The 18,100-nt window shown below is 35.6% G+C and overlaps 1 protein-coding gene across 1 annotated transcript in view; it reads left to right on the top strand.

Moving 5' to 3' along the window:
- LOC129953980 (protein artichoke) overlaps positions 1–17,728 on the top strand; it is a 70,875-nt gene extending 53,147 nt beyond the window's left edge. The window contains exons 4-9 of the mRNA XM_056067549.1: positions 7,553–7,645; positions 7,818–7,988; positions 13,520–13,619; positions 13,685–13,974; positions 14,032–14,178; positions 14,242–17,728. Coding sequence (XP_055923524.1) covers positions 7,553–7,645; positions 7,818–7,988; positions 13,520–13,619; positions 13,685–13,974; positions 14,032–14,178; positions 14,242–17,268 — 3,828 coding nt within the window. The 3' untranslated portion in view covers positions 17,269–17,728. The remainder of the gene's footprint in view (positions 1–7,552; positions 7,646–7,817; positions 7,989–13,519; positions 13,620–13,684; positions 13,975–14,031; positions 14,179–14,241) is intronic.
- The last annotated feature ends 372 nt before the right edge of the window (positions 17,729–18,100 follow it).

Raw genomic sequence — 18,100 nt, 5'->3', positions numbered from 1 at the left:
AGAATTGCGACAGAAGCCAAGAAGATGGGTTTAGTGGTCAATGAGGGCCAGACCAAGTATATGCCGTCATCAAAAAATTCACACGAAGAATAACTCTTGCAAATCGCTGCAGACAACGACACCAGCTGCTTCTCTGGACTTAGAAGTCAATTAAGCAATAAAGTCCTATCGCGAGCTTCTCAAATCACCATCTATAAGACACTCTTCATACCGTCAAAGAAAGATAAGAGCGTCTTAGGATGCTTCGAGAGAAAAAATTGTAAGGTTTAAAAATGGTATTGTATTGAAATACATTTCTATAATTTTATACTTTCTTTAACATTTTTATGATCTGTATCAACCAAACATCTTGCTTCAAAAATTACGTTAAAAAAAAGAATATTGAAATGTATCAAAATTATATTGAAAACATTTAAGAAAATTTCAACGAAAGCTCAATATATTCTACACTACGAGCTGTATAAGTATGCATTAGTCTTTTCACATCTTCTATAGACTCGGGTTGCTCAAATTTTGTGCGATTTTTTTCGATTGTAGGTACATTTAGAGGATTAAATTATCCGAAAATACCACGAAGTACACGATAAGCATTTTGATATGAACGCATATTTTTATAAATAAAAACCTGATAACATGGTTCAAATTGAGTTGTCTGAAATTGAGAAATCTCAAAAGCAATGCAAGCAAAAATCTTGTTAACGCACCGGAAACACCGCATCATTAACATATCGCATCACGTTAGAATCTTCTTCAAATCATGACGATCTTTTATTGTTTGTTCTTTAATTTGATATATTCTCTTTCAAAGTGTCAATGATCTTTAGAATGTCGGTCAAAACTTTTGCCCCTTTTACCTTTTTTTATACCCGCGCAATTGAAGAGATTTTGTAGGTTTTTTTTTTTTTAAAACAACTTTCATTCATTTTAAGTAGGCGAAGGCAGCAACAAGTGAAATTTAGTTTTTCGTTTGAGCCAAAACTTCTCACAGAGACGAGAGATTGTGTTGTGGAATGGTTGGTTTTTATGTTTGGTTATTTGTGCAGCTCTGTTCTTCCGACCGACCGAGACGCGACGAGATGTGCTATTGGCATGGCGGGGAATTTTTTGAAGTGGTCCACTGGCAAGTGTCTGGTTTAGTTTTTGAGGTCATCTTTGTTGGAATAATATTGCGCGAGGTATTCGAGGTACTTCATACTTATGTATGTAGGTATGTACATTGAAATTGTTCGAAGGTTTCTTTTGGGCGAAAGCGAAAACTTTTGTAATCATATTTTAGAAACCGAATTAGGTTTATTGTTAGTATTGAGGATTGAAAGGCTGTATAAGTTCTTAAGGATTAAACAATCTTCAAACTGCTTTATTTTAGATTTCATTGAAATGAAATTCGAAAAGCTGTTTAGTGCAGCTGAACATGCAAAATTAGGACGTTCTCAATTAAGGATCTAATTTTGTACCTTTTAATGGCAGTTCCCTACTAAAAAAGAAACGATACGCGATGCAACAAGGCTCTTGCCTGAAAAGCTGTAATATCGATTGATGGATTTGAACATCATAATTAAGTTCTTAATGGTAAATAAAATACGTTAACTAAGATTTAAGATTATATAAGAAAATAGGGTGGTTTAATATTTCTTACAACTCTACCCTTTTTTTTCAAACACGATTATATGCATACATTTAACAATTTTTAAATAGGTACAAATTTAAATACACAAATATTCATATAAATTTATAAGAATCTTCTTATTACATGAATATAATAGTTTGTATCTTTTCACATTGAAATAATGTTTTTACGAATAGTATACAAAATAACATTTATTGAAAACAATAATCTCATCTCTGTTCCTTAAAAGTTATACAATACAAAATAAGATAGATTTATCGATTTATACTCGTAAATACAAAACTAAATAAACATCGACACCTTTGAGTTCGTCACTAAGATAAGCATGGCTTCATGTTTTCGGGAGATGCACTCCTTCATATGGTTTTCGTGAGATTTGCAAATTTTCTAGGTCTCTTATTAAATTTGTGTTATTTGGAAGAGTTTTTATTATTTCGAATGGACCTTTAAATTTGGCCATACGTTTTTTATTCACACCGGGTGTGTTAATTACGTTTGTAATTAGAACATAGTCACCTTTTTTGTATTGATAAGGCTTTTTGTGATGCTTGTCAAAATAGAATTTGTTAGCTTCCTGGCTACGAACAGTCTTATCATGAACTTATTGTTTTTAAATTATTACATTACATTACATTAGTATCTTCAGTGAAAACATGATTTTGACGATATTCACATATATTGTGGTAAATATCATCCCTCTGCCGGATCCCAAAAAGCAAAGTGCTTGGAGTGAAACCGGTGCTTTTGTTTTCATAATTGTTAAGAGCGAATTCAACTTTGTTTAACTGTTTAGTCCAATCACGGGGTAAGACTCCTGTTTATGCGCTCTACATGGCCGTTTGATTGAGGTGAACCTGTTGCAATTTTGATGTGCTGGATGCAACTATTTTTACAAAAATCTAAAAACTGTTTTGACGTGAAACAACTACCATGGTCTGATATAATTCGTAAAGGTTTGCTATAGTTTGAAAAATAAGTCTCTAAAGGTTTTATTACCTCCCTAGTGTTAGTTGTTCTAACATGATACAATTTTGTAAATTTTGAAAACGCATCTACAACTACGAACACTTGTTTTTTTACGTTGCACACGGAGCACGGTAACGGACCATAATGATCTATATGAATGGTGTCTAATGGGTTGTGATCTTTTGGAATTCTCTGCAAGACACCTTCCTTCTTACCTGTTTGTGGGGAATGTTGCATACATTTGAGGCAAGAGCTAATATAGTTTTTAATTTTTGCCTTCATCAAAGGAAACTTATAAGTTTTTTATAGAAAATCGTAGCACTTTTCAACTCGAACATGACATAAGGCTTCGTGATGAGTCTGTTTAAGGTTTCTTATCATTTGCAATGGAACATAAAACAAAATTTTTTGGTTTATCTTTCGATAAACGAATCCATTGACTAGTTCATAAAATGAACTTTCCCTTTCTTCTAACCGCTGAATGGTGTTATCTCGTTGCTGGGATGCGGCCATTGCATTCTCAAATGCGTCTGCTTCAACTACCAATCAAATCTTCCATCTACCATGATATGCTTTATTGAACAGTCGTACTCTTGCAGCTCTAAGGCCCATCGCGAAATTCTCGGATTTAAAACTTTTTTGTTCCATGTCAAAGTAAATGACTTACAATCTGTTACTATCTTAAATTGTATCCCTGAAAGATATATATTAAAACGTCTAAGGCCATAAATTATTTCCAAGGTTTCAAGCTCATAAGAATGGTATTTTGATACCCATACAGTAGTTTGTTTTGAAAAAAAGAAAATGTGGTGGAACTGCACCATAACCAAGGTTACTCGCATCACAGTGAAGTTCAATTTCAGCATTTGGATTATAAATGCTTAAAACTAGCGAGTCAATGAGTTTGTCTTTTTAAGTTTCAAAAGCATGCAGTTCTTTTTTTCCAAAAACAAACTTTGCATCTTTTTTCAAAACGTCGTATAAAGGCTTAGCAATGATTGAAAAATCTCTAACAAACTTTCTAAACTAAGAGCAAAGACCTAAAAAAGGATGCAATGTTTTAATATTTGAAGGTATTGGATATTTCATCACATCACGTTTACCATCAGCGTTTGGTCTAATACCGCTCAGAAACCTCATACCCTAGATATGTTATGGACTCATGCATAAACATGCATTTATCAAAACGAAATTCTAGTTTAAATTGGTGGGCTATCGAAAAAACTTCATGCAAAATCTGAAAATGTTTGTCTTTGGTTTCCGTCACGACTAATAAGCAGCGTTACCACTTTACTTCAATTGAAGTAGATCTACTTCTTTTTTTGAAATAAATTTAAAATCTACTTCCTACTTCGCACCATCATCAAAATTTTGAAATCTACCTCATTTTCAATATCTAGTTTTTTACCTACTTCAATTTTAATAAAAATAGTCTGAATCTACTCCTTTTTTCTCTCACTCTGGTATGTAGTCTTAAAACTTTTTAGAGAATTAAAAATCGCTTGAGTATTTGCATTTGCGGTGAAGTTACGTCTTATCTAATGTATTCTAGTGTAACCCTTTTGTCATTTTCGACTTACATGAATGGGCCTAGAAGTACCTTTATCATAAATTTTAATCAAAAGGGCTGTTGAAAATAATGTCCTAATTCTCATCGTTTCACTTTTCAATAGACGAAAATTATTTATTGTTTTTGTTTCGTTTTTAAACAATTCTTAAAGTCTCTTTCAAAGCTTATCGATCTCCCAATAACAAATTTACATAGTTTGATTTTGCAAATATATTTATCTATCATACATATAGGGCCTGTAGGGCAAGTTTTGCATTCGTAAACAAATTCGAATTAGGGATTTTAATCAAACATGGCATTGCGATGGTAGAGAAGACGAAAAAAGAGGTCCCCCGATTTTTTCAAACTAAAAATAACAGTAGTTTCAATACAAATTTGTACGGTCAAAAATCCATAATTCGATTTTTTTTCAAAAACAAACCGATAGATTTTTTTAAATTCTTGCTAAAATTTGTGTTCTCAGTTTAGCTTCTTTCAATATAAAAAATATTTTAAGGCTATATTCCATCCCAGCTAGAACCGTTATTTTGTTTTTAAGTTTTCTCAAGAACTAAACTATTTTTTTTTTTCAGCCAAAAATATCATTGGTTTTATTTTTAATTTAAAAAAAAATATTATTTTTTTCCAAATTTGATTTCTTGAAAATGGGTTATCATTTTTTACAAAACTGAAATGCCAGTCGTCTAATAATATGTAAAAATTATATACCAAAAATATTATTAAACTAAAATTCAAAAACGATTTTCAAACTCAATTTAAAAAAAAAAAAAAATATTTTTTCTTGAGAAATCAAATTGCATTTATGTACATTTTTGAAAACAAACTTTTTTGCAGGTACATTTTAATTCAATACAAGAAATAGTTTTACACACACATTTTTGAATACATGAGCGAGTTCATGCGAACCAGTTGTGTATTTTATTTTGTTTGTTAATGTTTTAAGTTGTGCCCTAGTCTTATTTTTGATTTGATTGTTTGTTTTCAAAGTTGTCCAAAAACAAAGATAAAAGGTTTGTTGATGTACTAAAATTGTATTACGATTACAATAACTATTTTTTGAAGAACTCGTCCTTTGCAATACAAAATATTCTAAAGTCATTTGATATGACCAACACCAGCCCAATCTTTGCTTTTTCGTTGCTAACAACCAAGATTTAATTTAAGAAATGTTACATTAACATATTGAAGTATATGATATGAAGCCTTAAATAATTATTTTTTCTTTCTATTTTTTTTATTGAAATAATATAATTTAAAAATATATAGAATAATATGAAAAAGTTAATTTTTGAAATCTACTTCCATTTTTCTCAATCTACTTCACTTTTTTCCTAAAATCTACTTCCACTTTTTTTTAGAAGTGGTAACGCTGCTAATAAGTCATCAAAATACCCAAAGTTTACCAGATCGTATAAGGTTTTTGAATTTTTGCTCTATAAACTGCTGAAAAACAGCAAGTCCGTTCTTGAGTCTACATGGGGCAACAAGGTTCTTAAATTGACCTAAAGGCGTCACGAAAGAAGTGTATTTTATAGAGTCCTCTTCCATTTGTGCATGTTGAAAACACACAAACATCGAACAACGAAAAGTAATGTTTTCCCCTTAGCCCATCTAACATATCTTCGATTAAGAGAGTCGGAATATTATTTTTCTGTGTAACTTTATTTGACTATACACAAGCCCAGCTCACCCGATCTCTTTTTAGCCAAAACTATGGGCGAAGCATACGGTGAGTTGCTTTCTCGAATAATTTTTTGCTCTAACAGCTCATCTTAAATTTTCTGAATCTCTACTTTATGAGCATGTGGTAATCTTCTTGGAGCACAAAGTTATTCTTCGTTTGATTTCAGGGCTGGTGTCGTTGTCTGAGTTAATAGCGGTGCCTAGGTAGTCAAAGTCCTTAACTACCTCAAAGTTATAGCTGTCCATGGTGACGTTTTGTCCAAGACGTCGTTGTACAGTGTCCTGTTTTGATGACAGCATATACTTGGTCTTGCCTCCATTGATCACTAAACCCATCTTCTTCGTTTCCGTCGCAATGCTCAAAACCGCTCCACTGACATCACGCTCTGATCTTCCAATTATGTCAATATCATCTGCGTATCCGAGTAGTTGGATGGACCATTGGAAGATAGTGCCTCTCGTGTTGACTTTTGAGTTTTGCACAATTCTTTCCAGAACGATGTTGAAAAAGTCGCATGACAGTGTATCGCCTTGTCTAAAACCTGTTTTGATATCAAATGCATCGGTAAGATCTTTTCCGACCTTGATAGAGCAGCGTGCATTCTCCAACGTCATTCTGTACAAACGGATAAGTTTGACAGGGATGCCAAAACTAGACATTGCTCAGTAGAGCTCTTCGCTACAGATGCTGTCATACGCGGCTTTAAAATCGATAAGGAGATGATGGGTATCGATTTGAAGCTCCTGGGTTTTTTCCAAAATCTGCCGTAGTGTGAATATTTGGTCGATAGTGGACTTTAAGGTAGATAGTGGAAGTAAGGATCCGTTATTTGCTTAAATTGGTGAATTCGTTCTATTTTCGAAATTTAACTAAACCAAAACGCCATTGTTTCGTGGCTCTTCCGCATTAATTGGGATGAATTTAACTGATGACTTTGCTGCAGTTGATATAAAAATAAGACTCCCAGAAACTGTAACAAAAGAGTCTTCGGTAGTTAAAAGACACTAGTTGGAGTCCATTTTAAACTCCCCTCATGATCGCTGAGCAGAATATCCGATGTAGCGTAAAATTTTTCCTGTTGAAACCACGTGCTTCTGACATCTTCCTTATTCGGTAATGACCAACAGTTTTTTGTTATTATAAACTTACAGCACTGGCCTATTACAATTATTTTTTCCAAAGTCGTTCTCCGAGAAATAGAGACCAATGATGTCGCTAGACAGATATCCACCAAGTACTGAATTATTCAGAAGGAAGCCGACACTCTAGGATCTCATGTAAATTAATATCAAATCATGTTTTTTAGCAGGTGAACTCGCCTGAAATGGTCCAGTACAACCCATTCTACCACCCTTGGCATACCAATATCTCTTTTTTTGTTTCTGAAAAAAATACCAAAATTATCATTTGACCAATAACAACCAAATTTGGTCACAAATGAACAACGTGGCAATCATGGATGCTGAAATTTTTCGATTTTGACGAGGCCATCGTTTCGGGTCTCGTGGCCAGACCTAATGAAGATTCAGAGGAACCTATGCCAGACCAGCTATTACCAGAACTATTAATTTTTTAAATCATTTTATCATGTCGTTAAAGTTTGACATTGAAAATAAAAGTAAAATCGTTTATTTAAAACATCCAACTCTTCACATCTTAATTGATTAAAACAAATTTATTTTTATACTTTTTTCTTTGTTTTTAGACATTTGGAACACTCAAACTACCAATTGAAAAACTGGACATGTCCAACAATTTGGTTCGCCGGATAGCAGAAAAATCATTTTTCGGCTTACAAGTACGTATACTATAGATCATATGAACCTTATACATACTCCTATATAAAAATAGAGTAAATATAAATTTTTCAATCTCAAATATATCGATTTCAATTGCAATTTCGGTACAAAAAAAAAATCTCTGAAATTTCGTTGTTGTTGTTATTTTGTTTATACTATTTACTTTTGCAGGACACTCTGCTCGAATTACGTTTGGCAAATAACTTGCTCGGTGACAGCTTGAATCCAATATTCTCTTCGGCGGAATTCCATCCATTAATCAATTTGAAAATTCTTGATTTATCTGGCAATAAAATCAAGTCCATCGAAGAGGGACTATTGAAAGGTTGCAGCAATCTAGAGGTAAGTATCTATAAACAAAAACAAAAAATCAATAAACCAAAAAAATAAACGAAAAACAACATAAATTGTAAAGGAATGAAAATGTTAAAAATAGGAAAATATACCATCATCAGTCAACTTCTATGAGTTATATACCTGTACTGAAGGTGTCTAGGTCTATACCTGCTGCCATCAGAGACCGCAAAGTTGATACTTTTTATTTGCATTCCAAATTGGATGGGTTATGGTTTTGCAATTTGCTGAAAAGCAACCAACGACATTCCATTGCATCATCATCAGAAATATCATCATCTATACAAAAAGAATTTACGCAACTTGCATCTTGAGTGAAATTCTTAAATTTTTATTAGAATTATTGTGGAAAGAAGTAGTATTGACTTTAGCAGAAGGAATTTTGCAGGAAAAGTTCAGGGTTATTTTATTTTACATTTGCAAATTACATTGCTTATTAATTGAATTATTATTGCATGAAAATGAAAATCAGGTTTCGTTTTTATATCATCAACAGGAAGTTTGATTGCAAAATAAAGAGTGTAAAAAAGTTTGAAATTCATATCTCTCATTGTTCTCAAGATCCTTAAGTCAAAAACCATTTTTATTAGTTTTTAATATACTTTTTTATAGGATTTCGATTATTGTAAGAAAGTTGTCAATAGGGTTCTATAACAAAATGAACTTAAAGCAAACAACAAAATATTGCATATAATAAAATAAGTTTGGTTTGAATACAATTTTTAGTTCCTGAGATATTTTTTTCGAAAGCCAATTTTCACCAAGTCTTAACAAAAGGTTTTTAAAAGTGTTTGTCTTAATATATGATAATAATATATATAATATATTAATTATACGTCACGTTGTTTGTCCGCGAGGGGCTCTTAAACTAATGGGTTTTTCAATAAGGGCTGGTAGATATTGAAACGGATTAAAACAAGTTGTGTGTGAGGTATTAAAAAAAAAATGTTTATATGAAAAGCGCATGCATGGCATGAAGTCTGGAATATGACATTCAAATACCCGCCTCGGCTTTTTACGGTGGCACGGATCCGAGTGGTCCAATTTTCAATGACTCTTCTGCATATAGATCCGGCTGAATTTAAGTGATGGCCTGTGTTATGGTCACCTTTAGGGGGGCATCTATCGATTGTGGTTTATTTGAATAGACCTGCTACTTCAAGAAACCTCTCAGGAAAAAGTCTAGCGGGGTCGAATCGAATGATCTTGGTGGCCAATTCACCCCTGCGAGAAATAACCCTATTCTCAAATCGTTCATGCAAAATCTTAATCGTGGCGTTGCTGTGTGGCACGTAGCGCCGTCCTACTGGAACCACATGTCGTCTAGGTCCATACTGTTTAATTTGGGCTATAAGAAATTAGTTGTCATCGTTATGTAGCGCTCGCTGTTAACGGTGTCCGCCTCACTAACGTTGTTTTCAAAAAATTACGCTACCGGCCAAAAATCCACACGAAACGATAACTTTTTGAGGATGCATTATCAACTGGTGAACCTCACGTGGGTTGGTGTCGTCTTGTATACGGCAATTTCGCTTATTAACACAGCTATACATCAAAAAATGGGTCTAGTCACTAAACATTATTTTTCGACGAAAATTAGGGTCCTCTTCCAAACGATTCGAAGCCCAGTCGGCCAACAAACTGCGTCGTCTATGGTCACGAACTGGGTCAGTTGGATCTTGTACAGATGTAGGCCCGAGTCACGACCCAAAATACGCCAAGTTATGGTCTACGAACGACCGAGTTCTTGTGCACGGCGGGGAAAAGACTGCCTCTAGTTCTGCTGTACATGATGATCCATCAGCACAAATATTTTCGGAACAATTACTTGATATTGAGAACGATAAAGTTACCATGTTAACTGGATAGTTAAAAGTGGCCCTGTTGCCAAGTATTCCAATCATACCGTCATATTCTTTTATACCCTTAAGAAGGTTGAAGTTTTTAATTCGTTTAGCTTTTGCGTTTTAGGCAGATAAACTTTTAATTTTTGTTTACTTAAGAACCAATATTCGTCAAGTTGTTGCTGAGATTTCACGCAATATGTGTCAAAAAGTTGTGGAAAATTACCTAAAAATAATTGATGATTACAACAACTCGCGTGGTGGTCATTTAAATGATAATTGAACGTTCAACCTTTAAATTAAAAAAATATTGTATGTGTTTTATTTACGTTTACTTTTGAATTCGCAAAACGGATAACCTTGAAGTTTTTGAAATCCAGTGTAATTTTTAGAAAAATTTAATTGATATTAAAAAAAAACATCGATTGTAAACTCGAATATCTTGAGACATGCACTGAAAACTTATTGCGTCTTAAACACAATATTTTTGTAAACTTTCAGTAAAACTAAGTTTTTTCTACCCGCCCTTGTGCGCTCTTAAACTCGATCAAAAGGTTGATGAGCTTACAGCAACCCTCAATAAAGCCATGGAAACTCCCTGTCCCCTCATTACAGTGCGGGGAAAGAAGAAACCACATTGGTGGGGTGCTGAACTAGATATACTCAGGAAAGGTTGTAGAAGGCTTTTAAATCGAGCAAAAAAGACTAGACATCCCCAAGATTGGGACTCCTATATAGAATCCCTCAAAAAGTATAAACTAGAATTGAGAATAGCCAATAGATCCTCATGGAGATCCTTCTGTAACTCCATAGAAGAATCCTCGGAGGCATCAAGGATAAGGAAGATTCTCTCGACAAATCCAACAATGCCTAGTTGTCTTAAAAACTCAGATGGTACATGGACTAACTCTTGCGAAGAAACGCTAAACCTGCTATTAGATACCCACTTTCCGGATAGCTCCCAATCCGTTAATACAACAAACAGTCCTGGGTCGGGTATTAACTTAATTTTTCCTCAAGGTCTGGTTATAAAAGAAAAATTGACATGGGCTCTGAATAGTATCAAACCTTACAAATCTCCAGGTCCAGATCAAATCGTACCAGCTGAGCTACAATATACCATTGATATAACTTCGCCCATCATTGAGATGATCTTCAAAAGTTGTATAAATGTAGTCTATATACCTCAGCGATGGAGGGATGTAAAGGTAATTTTCATTCCCAAGGCGGGCAAATGCTCGTATGTCAACCCTAAGGACCTAAGACCTATAAGCCTATCATCTTTCGTTCTCAAAACTCTGGAACGATTGATCGATATCCATATACGTAACAACATTGAGAAGAGACTATCAATGTCTCAGCATGCTTACTGCAAAGAGAAATCGGTAGAAACAGCCTTACACACTCTGGTAAGAACTATCGAATACTCCATAGAGAAAAAGGAATACACTATGGTGGCCTTCTTGGATATTAAGGGCGCTTTCAACAACGTTGACACATCCGCTATCACTTCTGCTATGACAACCTTAAACGTCGAATACTCAATCTGTGAATTGATTAATCTAATGCTAAAAAGCAGGATCAACAACTCTAGTTTGGGAGATTTTTGCACAAAAAGGTCTGTCAGTAGAGGCACTCCGCAAGGTGGTGTTCTGTCCACTCCCCTGTGGAACATAGTGGGGAACGAACTACAAATTCCCCTTGAGAGGGAAGGCTACAGAGTGGTTGCGTATGCCGATGAAGTTGCTATCGCCGTAACAGTTGAACATCCTAATACACTGAGAGACCTACTCCAAAACGCACTCAATATGCTCACTAGATGGGCTGATCACTGCGGACTTAGTATTAATCCTCAAAAAGCAGACCTCGTCCTTTTCACACGGAAATACAAGATCCCAGTAATTGTACCTCCTTCAATAAAAGGTGTACCACTAATTTTTACCAATGAAGCCAAATACCTTGGTCTGATATTGGACAAAAATTAAGTTGAAAATCCAATATACAGGAAAGAGTTAGAAAAGCTACAGTAGCTCTTTTCCTTTGTAAGAAAGCTATATTAAGCAATCCGACCAATACTTATGTACGGGGTTGCAGTATGGGGGACTGCACTGAAGAAAGTCACATACTACGACAGACTCAGCAGAGTCCACTACATGTCTTTGCATAAGCGGGGCACTGAGAACCACATCTTCAGCAGCGTTATACTCACCTCCATCTGACACCCCTCGACATCTTCAGTTAACAAGTGGCAGCGAGTACAGCGATAAGACTCGACGCCTCATCTCAATGGACCAACAACAATGTGGGGCACTACATCATTTTGAACCTCTTTGGTTCTGTACCAAAGTACATAGACTGCACTATTCCTAAACCCCTATTTGGACAAAACTTCCAGGTATCCATTCCATCCAGAGATGAATGGGAAGACAAAAAACTCCTGGATAACAAAAGTATTCATTTTTATACAGATGGATCCAAGACAAATGAGGGAGTTGGTAGTGGTGTGTACCCAGAAAGTATTAATCTAAGCATCTCATTCCGCCTCCCTAATCATTGTAGCGTCTTCCAAGTGGAAATATTACCGATCCAAGAGGTTCTCTCCTGGCTAAGAGAAAACTTGATATCAACTTCTGATATCCGCATCTTCTCTGACAGTCAGGCTGCTATTAAATCTCTTGACGGTGTCTCAACCAAATCTCAAACGGCATTCGATTGTCGATCGTCTCTTATGAAATGGCGCAGCAATTTAACATTCACCTCTGTTGGGTGCAGGGCCACAGAGACATCACAGGTAATTGTAGAGCCGATGAACTCGCTAAAAATGGAAGCGTCAAACCTATTTTAACTGAAAGGGAGAATATAGGTATACCGATAGCTGCATGTAAGCTTTTGCGATAGCAAATTCTAGGTGGCACAACTTACCAACATGCGCAACCACAAAACTCATATGGCCTTCACTGGACCTAAAGCGCTCTAAAGACTTGTTATCTCAAAGCAGACTTCATATTAGCTCCCTAATAGGTGTCCTTACGGGATACTGTCTTATAGATAGACACGCAATACGACTTGGTGTAGCCTCAAATGACTTCTGTAGGAGCTGTATGGACGAAGAAGAAGAGGAAACAATCTCTCATCTCCTATGCACTTGCCCTGCTGTTTCACTCACACGCAAACTTCATCTTTGATACTACTCTTTTGATAATCCCAGTGAACTAGCTAAAAAGGATATCATATATCTTCTTCGTTTTATAAAAAGCTCAAAATGGTTCGACTAGTAAGAAGTAATGCTCTAGATTCAAAATAATAAATAATTTAAGTACAAAATTGAATACACTGGTGGCTAGTTTTTCTACTCAACTTCAAAATCACGAAAGGTTTTTAAGATAATACCCTTAAAAACTAGAAAAACCATTGATATTTTTTTTCTTCATAAACTTCGTTATAATTTTTTAAAACTCTGAACTATTTAAGCTTAAATGGTTTTATAAAGAAGAAACCTAAACAATTCGAAATTACTTTTTGCTAAGGTTAAGGATCGGGTACATATTTATAAGTTCCTCTTTGAACCATTTAAAATTTTGGGAATTTGAGAGCAAAGTTTGTATTTGTTTCTTTTATTGCTAATATATCTAAACTTCTTTTTCGTCGTTATTACAATAATTACTATATTTTTAGGAATTATATTTGGATCGTAATAGCTTGGCTGATATTCCATCGAACTCTCTAAATGGACCAACAGACCTTAAAGTCTTATCACTACGGCATAATTATATTGGTAACAAGATTTTTGAAACATTTCCCTAAAATTCTACTTAATCTTAAATATCATTTCACTTTCAGCTGCAATCCATTATGAATCGTTTATATCCCAACCAAGTTTAGAAATTATTGATTTGCGATATAATTCTATAAAATCAATCGAAGGTCTAACATTTCAAGGATTGGCAAAAATTCAAGAAATACGTCTTGGTGGAAATCGGATTACAAATCTCAATAGTGATGTCTTTGAAGCCATACCAACTTTACAGAAGTTAGATTTGTCTGAGAATTTCATTTCTCAATTTCCATCGATAGCTCTTGATAGTGTTGGTGATTTGAAATCGTTGAACTTGTCTTCGAACATGTTACAGGTTTGAATGAAAAATATTCCTTTAGATTTTTTAACAAACAAATGTTTGCTTTTACAGAGACTGGATTTCACACACCTTCAAGTCGTAAAAGGTCTTGAAACACTGGACCTAAGTCGAAATGGAATAGCAACTATTCCACCAGGAACATTCAGAGAACTTTCTGCTTTGAAGTATCTGGACCTTAGTTTGAATTCTCTACGAACGGTGAATAACCGATTAAACTTATTCCGAAACAGTATTTAAAATAATTTTTTTTTCTTTCATCAGATCGAAGATGATGCCTTAGAAGGTCTCGACAGTCTGCAAACACTTGTTATCAAAGACAACAATATACTTCTCATCCCAGGCAGTGCATTAGGTAGACTTCCTAAACTATCATCTCTTCATTTGGACTTCAACCGTGTTGCGGCTCTTTCATCGGAAATTCTTGGCTCAATTCAGCCCGAAGCCATTACGTCTATGACACTGTCAAGAAATGTCATCCGAGAACTTCCACCTGGCAGTTTCCAAATGTTTGCCAATCTACGTTTGCTTGATTTGTCAGGAAACTCTTTGGCCATAGTAGGTGCTGATATCTTCATGGGTCTTGAGACTTCCCTCCATGAGCTCCGTCTTTCTCAGAACAGAATTACAGGTCTGGGAAACATTCCTTTGGCACTGACAGAACTTCGAATTCTTGACTTGAGTGGAAATAATCTTGCTGACATTCCACGAAATGCTTTGCAAGGGTTGGAGAATCTCCAGGTCCTGAATATGAGTGGCAACCCTCATTTGTCACCAATCCCTACTACTCTTATTAAACCCTTGAGCAAGCTGCAAATAGTAGATTTAAGTCGGTGCTCAGTTAAACAGCTTTCTGGAGATCTGTTCGCCACACTCCAGGACCTTAAACAGATTCACCTGCAGGAAAACAGCATTCAGGAAATCAACGATGGCACTTTCGTAGATCTATGGAATATTACATCGATAGATCTGTCCAACAATCACATTTCATCCATTAGACCTGGAGCTTTCGTCAATGTCATGAATATCAAACGCTTAAATCTTAAGGGCAATCAATTGAGTGCGTTTAAAGGCGAGTTCTTCAACACTGGAACGGGAATGGAAGAACTTGACATATCAGACAACCATCTGAGCTATCTTTTCCCATCATCCTTCCGAATTCATCCTAGGCTCAAGAAGATTGTGGCTTCAAATAACAAATTCAGTTTCTTCCCAGCAGAACTTATTTCAACCTTACAATACTTGGAATATATTGACCTTTCGATGAACCAATTGAAGAGTATTGAAGAACTCGACTTCGCTCGTTTGCCAAGATTGAGATCCCTCCTGGTAGCTGATAACAACCTTGACTCGCTGAGTGAGATGGCTTTCCATAATTCAACTCAGCTGCAGGTTCTGAATTTGGCTAATAATAAGCTTGATCGAATAGGAGAACGAACTTTTGAAGGCCTCGTCCGTCTGGAACTTCTGGATCTCCAAGGGAATCAACTTGTAGAACTGCCTGACACGATATTCGAGCGAAATAAGCTTCAAATGCTAGAGAACATAAATCTTGCCTACAACAAGTTTGACTATGCTCCCTTAAATGCCTTGCAGAGACAATACTTCTTTGTTAGTTCCGTTGATCTGAGTCACAATAAAATTCGAGCTATTCCAGCAGATGACAGCATCATGGTTAATATAAAAATGTTGGATCTGTCCTACAATCCTTTGTCAGAAGGAGCTGTGAAAAATATTCTCAACGAACCAAAAACCGTTCGAGAACTTAATTTGGCTGCAACAGGAATTCAGCACATTGATGCTTTGGAAACTCCATTCCTCCAATACTTGAATCTTTCCCATAATAACCTGCGGGAGATTAATGAAGATGCCTTTGAACGTACGACACTTCTGGAGACTCTTGATTTATCGGGAAATCAACTTGAAGACCTAAGCAAACTGTCAAAGGCTTGGCCGAAGGTATCGATGCTGCAAACTTTGATCTTGTCGAATAATAGTTTTGAGCTCATATCTCAGGGTGATTTTGAGCACCTTGAGATGCTGAAGTCTCTTTCCATCTCCGATCTGGAGAAATGTACAAAGATTGAAAAGAACGCCTTTAAAGATATCCCCAATCTGGCGCAGTTAGAGGCCTATAACCTACCACTCCTTGGCTATCTTGATATGCAGGGAATTCTAGAGGTCTTACCGGGCTTGGAGAAAATAGAGCTTGAAGTAAAAGATCCAACTATTGGAATCGATCAAATTCAACCAGCTAAACATCCCCGATTGAAGTGCATTGGCCTGAGAGGAGAACGTTTGAAGACGATTTCTTCGGGAAGTCTTGCTGGTTTGAAGAGCAGCGACCTTACCATAAAACTTCAGAATACATCACTTTCCGCACTACCTCCAGCACTACTCTTCCCAGTGCCTCGGTCTTCACATTTGACACTAGACATAGAGGGCTCAATGGTGACAGTTTTATCACCACAATTCCTGAACGCCTTGGAAGACCGCAGATCAAGTCTTGAACTCAAGGGGCTTAACTCAAATCCAATTCACTGTGATTGTAATGCCAGAGCTCTGAGGAGGTGGCTTCCAAGTTCACATATGTCTGATGTTGAGTGTGCCTCACCGGAGTACCTCAAGGGGAAGAAGCTAATCGAGGTTGGAGATGACGAGTTGACTTGTGACCCACGCCGAATGACGACAACTACTCAGCGAGCAACGAGCTCCTCGAAGTCAGCCTCCAAGTTCTACACACGCTCTACAACCCAAGAGCCCATGATAATCTGGTCTCTTGAACCCACTCAGCCTCCGATGAAAATCAAGACAAAAATGCCTAACATGAAGCAGCCCATCATGAACAACGATGACACCTTGATCATTGGCATCGTTGGCGGAGTGGTGGCCTTCATAGCCATTCTGATTATCATAATCTGTATAGTTCGACTGAGAATGACAAGTGCAGAATATCATAATGGCCCTGTTATGGGCATGCCTCCGATGCAAATGGGTCCGGGAAGTGTTCAGGTCAGTTACAAAGGTGCTCCGGCCACTGCTTTGTATGCTGTGCCCCCGTATGCCGCACAAAACTATGCAACTCTACCACACAAAGCAATGCATCATTCCCAACAAAATCTAACGCAAAGACAGCCAACTTATTCCACAATGGGTAGAATGACCTATTTCGGGAACGGTCAACAACAGCAGCAACAACAACAACAGCAACAGCAGCAGCATCAAAACGGTCATTCCACAAATCATCACCAGCCGTACATAATTTATCCGGATGAAAAGGCTTATAGGTAGTTTTTGCGAGTGGAACATAAACATTGTGTGTCTTGCTTTAAGTCAGTTGCGTAACATTTACGCGACGTTTATTTATAAAATTAATGTTTATTATGAAATTAAATATAAGATTTTTTTAAATGAAGGATTAACGTTTATATTAAAAAAAACTAAGTAATTGTTGTTAAAAAAATAAATATTGAAAAATTTTCTTTTAAGAATTAGGTTAAATTAATTTTGTAAATAGAAATAATTTAATTTGTATTTAGAAGAAAAGAAAAAAATAAAATAAAAAATCATGCTATAGAATAATTAATTTAAAAATGCAATAATAATAATTATTTGTGGGTCATTAGTAAAAAATATCATTAAAAATTAAATTCATTTGTTTTGCAGACTTAGAACTTAAAAAATACAAAAATTGTATGTTTAGGTATTATAAAATTAAATACAAAAATTAAAGTTATGTCTAAGAATAAAATTTGATTTGTTTTCTTTAAAATATTGAAAAACGATTTCAATACCTCAAACACTCGAATATTTTCTCTGGATTGTTTTTATTTTATTCAAGCCTGTAACTTTTTTATTCAATAACAAATTAAATTAAATGGAACAATCAAAATAATTGGAGAGGAAGAGTGAGAGACTCGACTCCGCCTGTACATTAATCATAATACTGGTGCTGCAATCCTAGAAGACATTGATGCACGCAAATCTGTAAAAAAAAATCTCATGAAATATCTCGAAGATCAAAGGCTTCTTAATAACCAGTTGTATGGCTGTTGACATTAGATATAGGCTCCGTTATATAAAGCCAAGGTAAATCGCCCAACTCCCGAAATTTCGTTTCACA

The sequence above is a fragment of the Eupeodes corollae genome, chromosome 1 (assembly GCF_945859685.1).
Source record: "Eupeodes corollae chromosome 1, idEupCoro1.1, whole genome shotgun sequence".
Classification (NCBI taxonomy): domain Eukaryota; kingdom Metazoa; phylum Arthropoda; class Insecta; order Diptera; family Syrphidae; genus Eupeodes; species Eupeodes corollae.
This window is presented reverse-complemented; position numbering and strand designations above follow the sequence as displayed.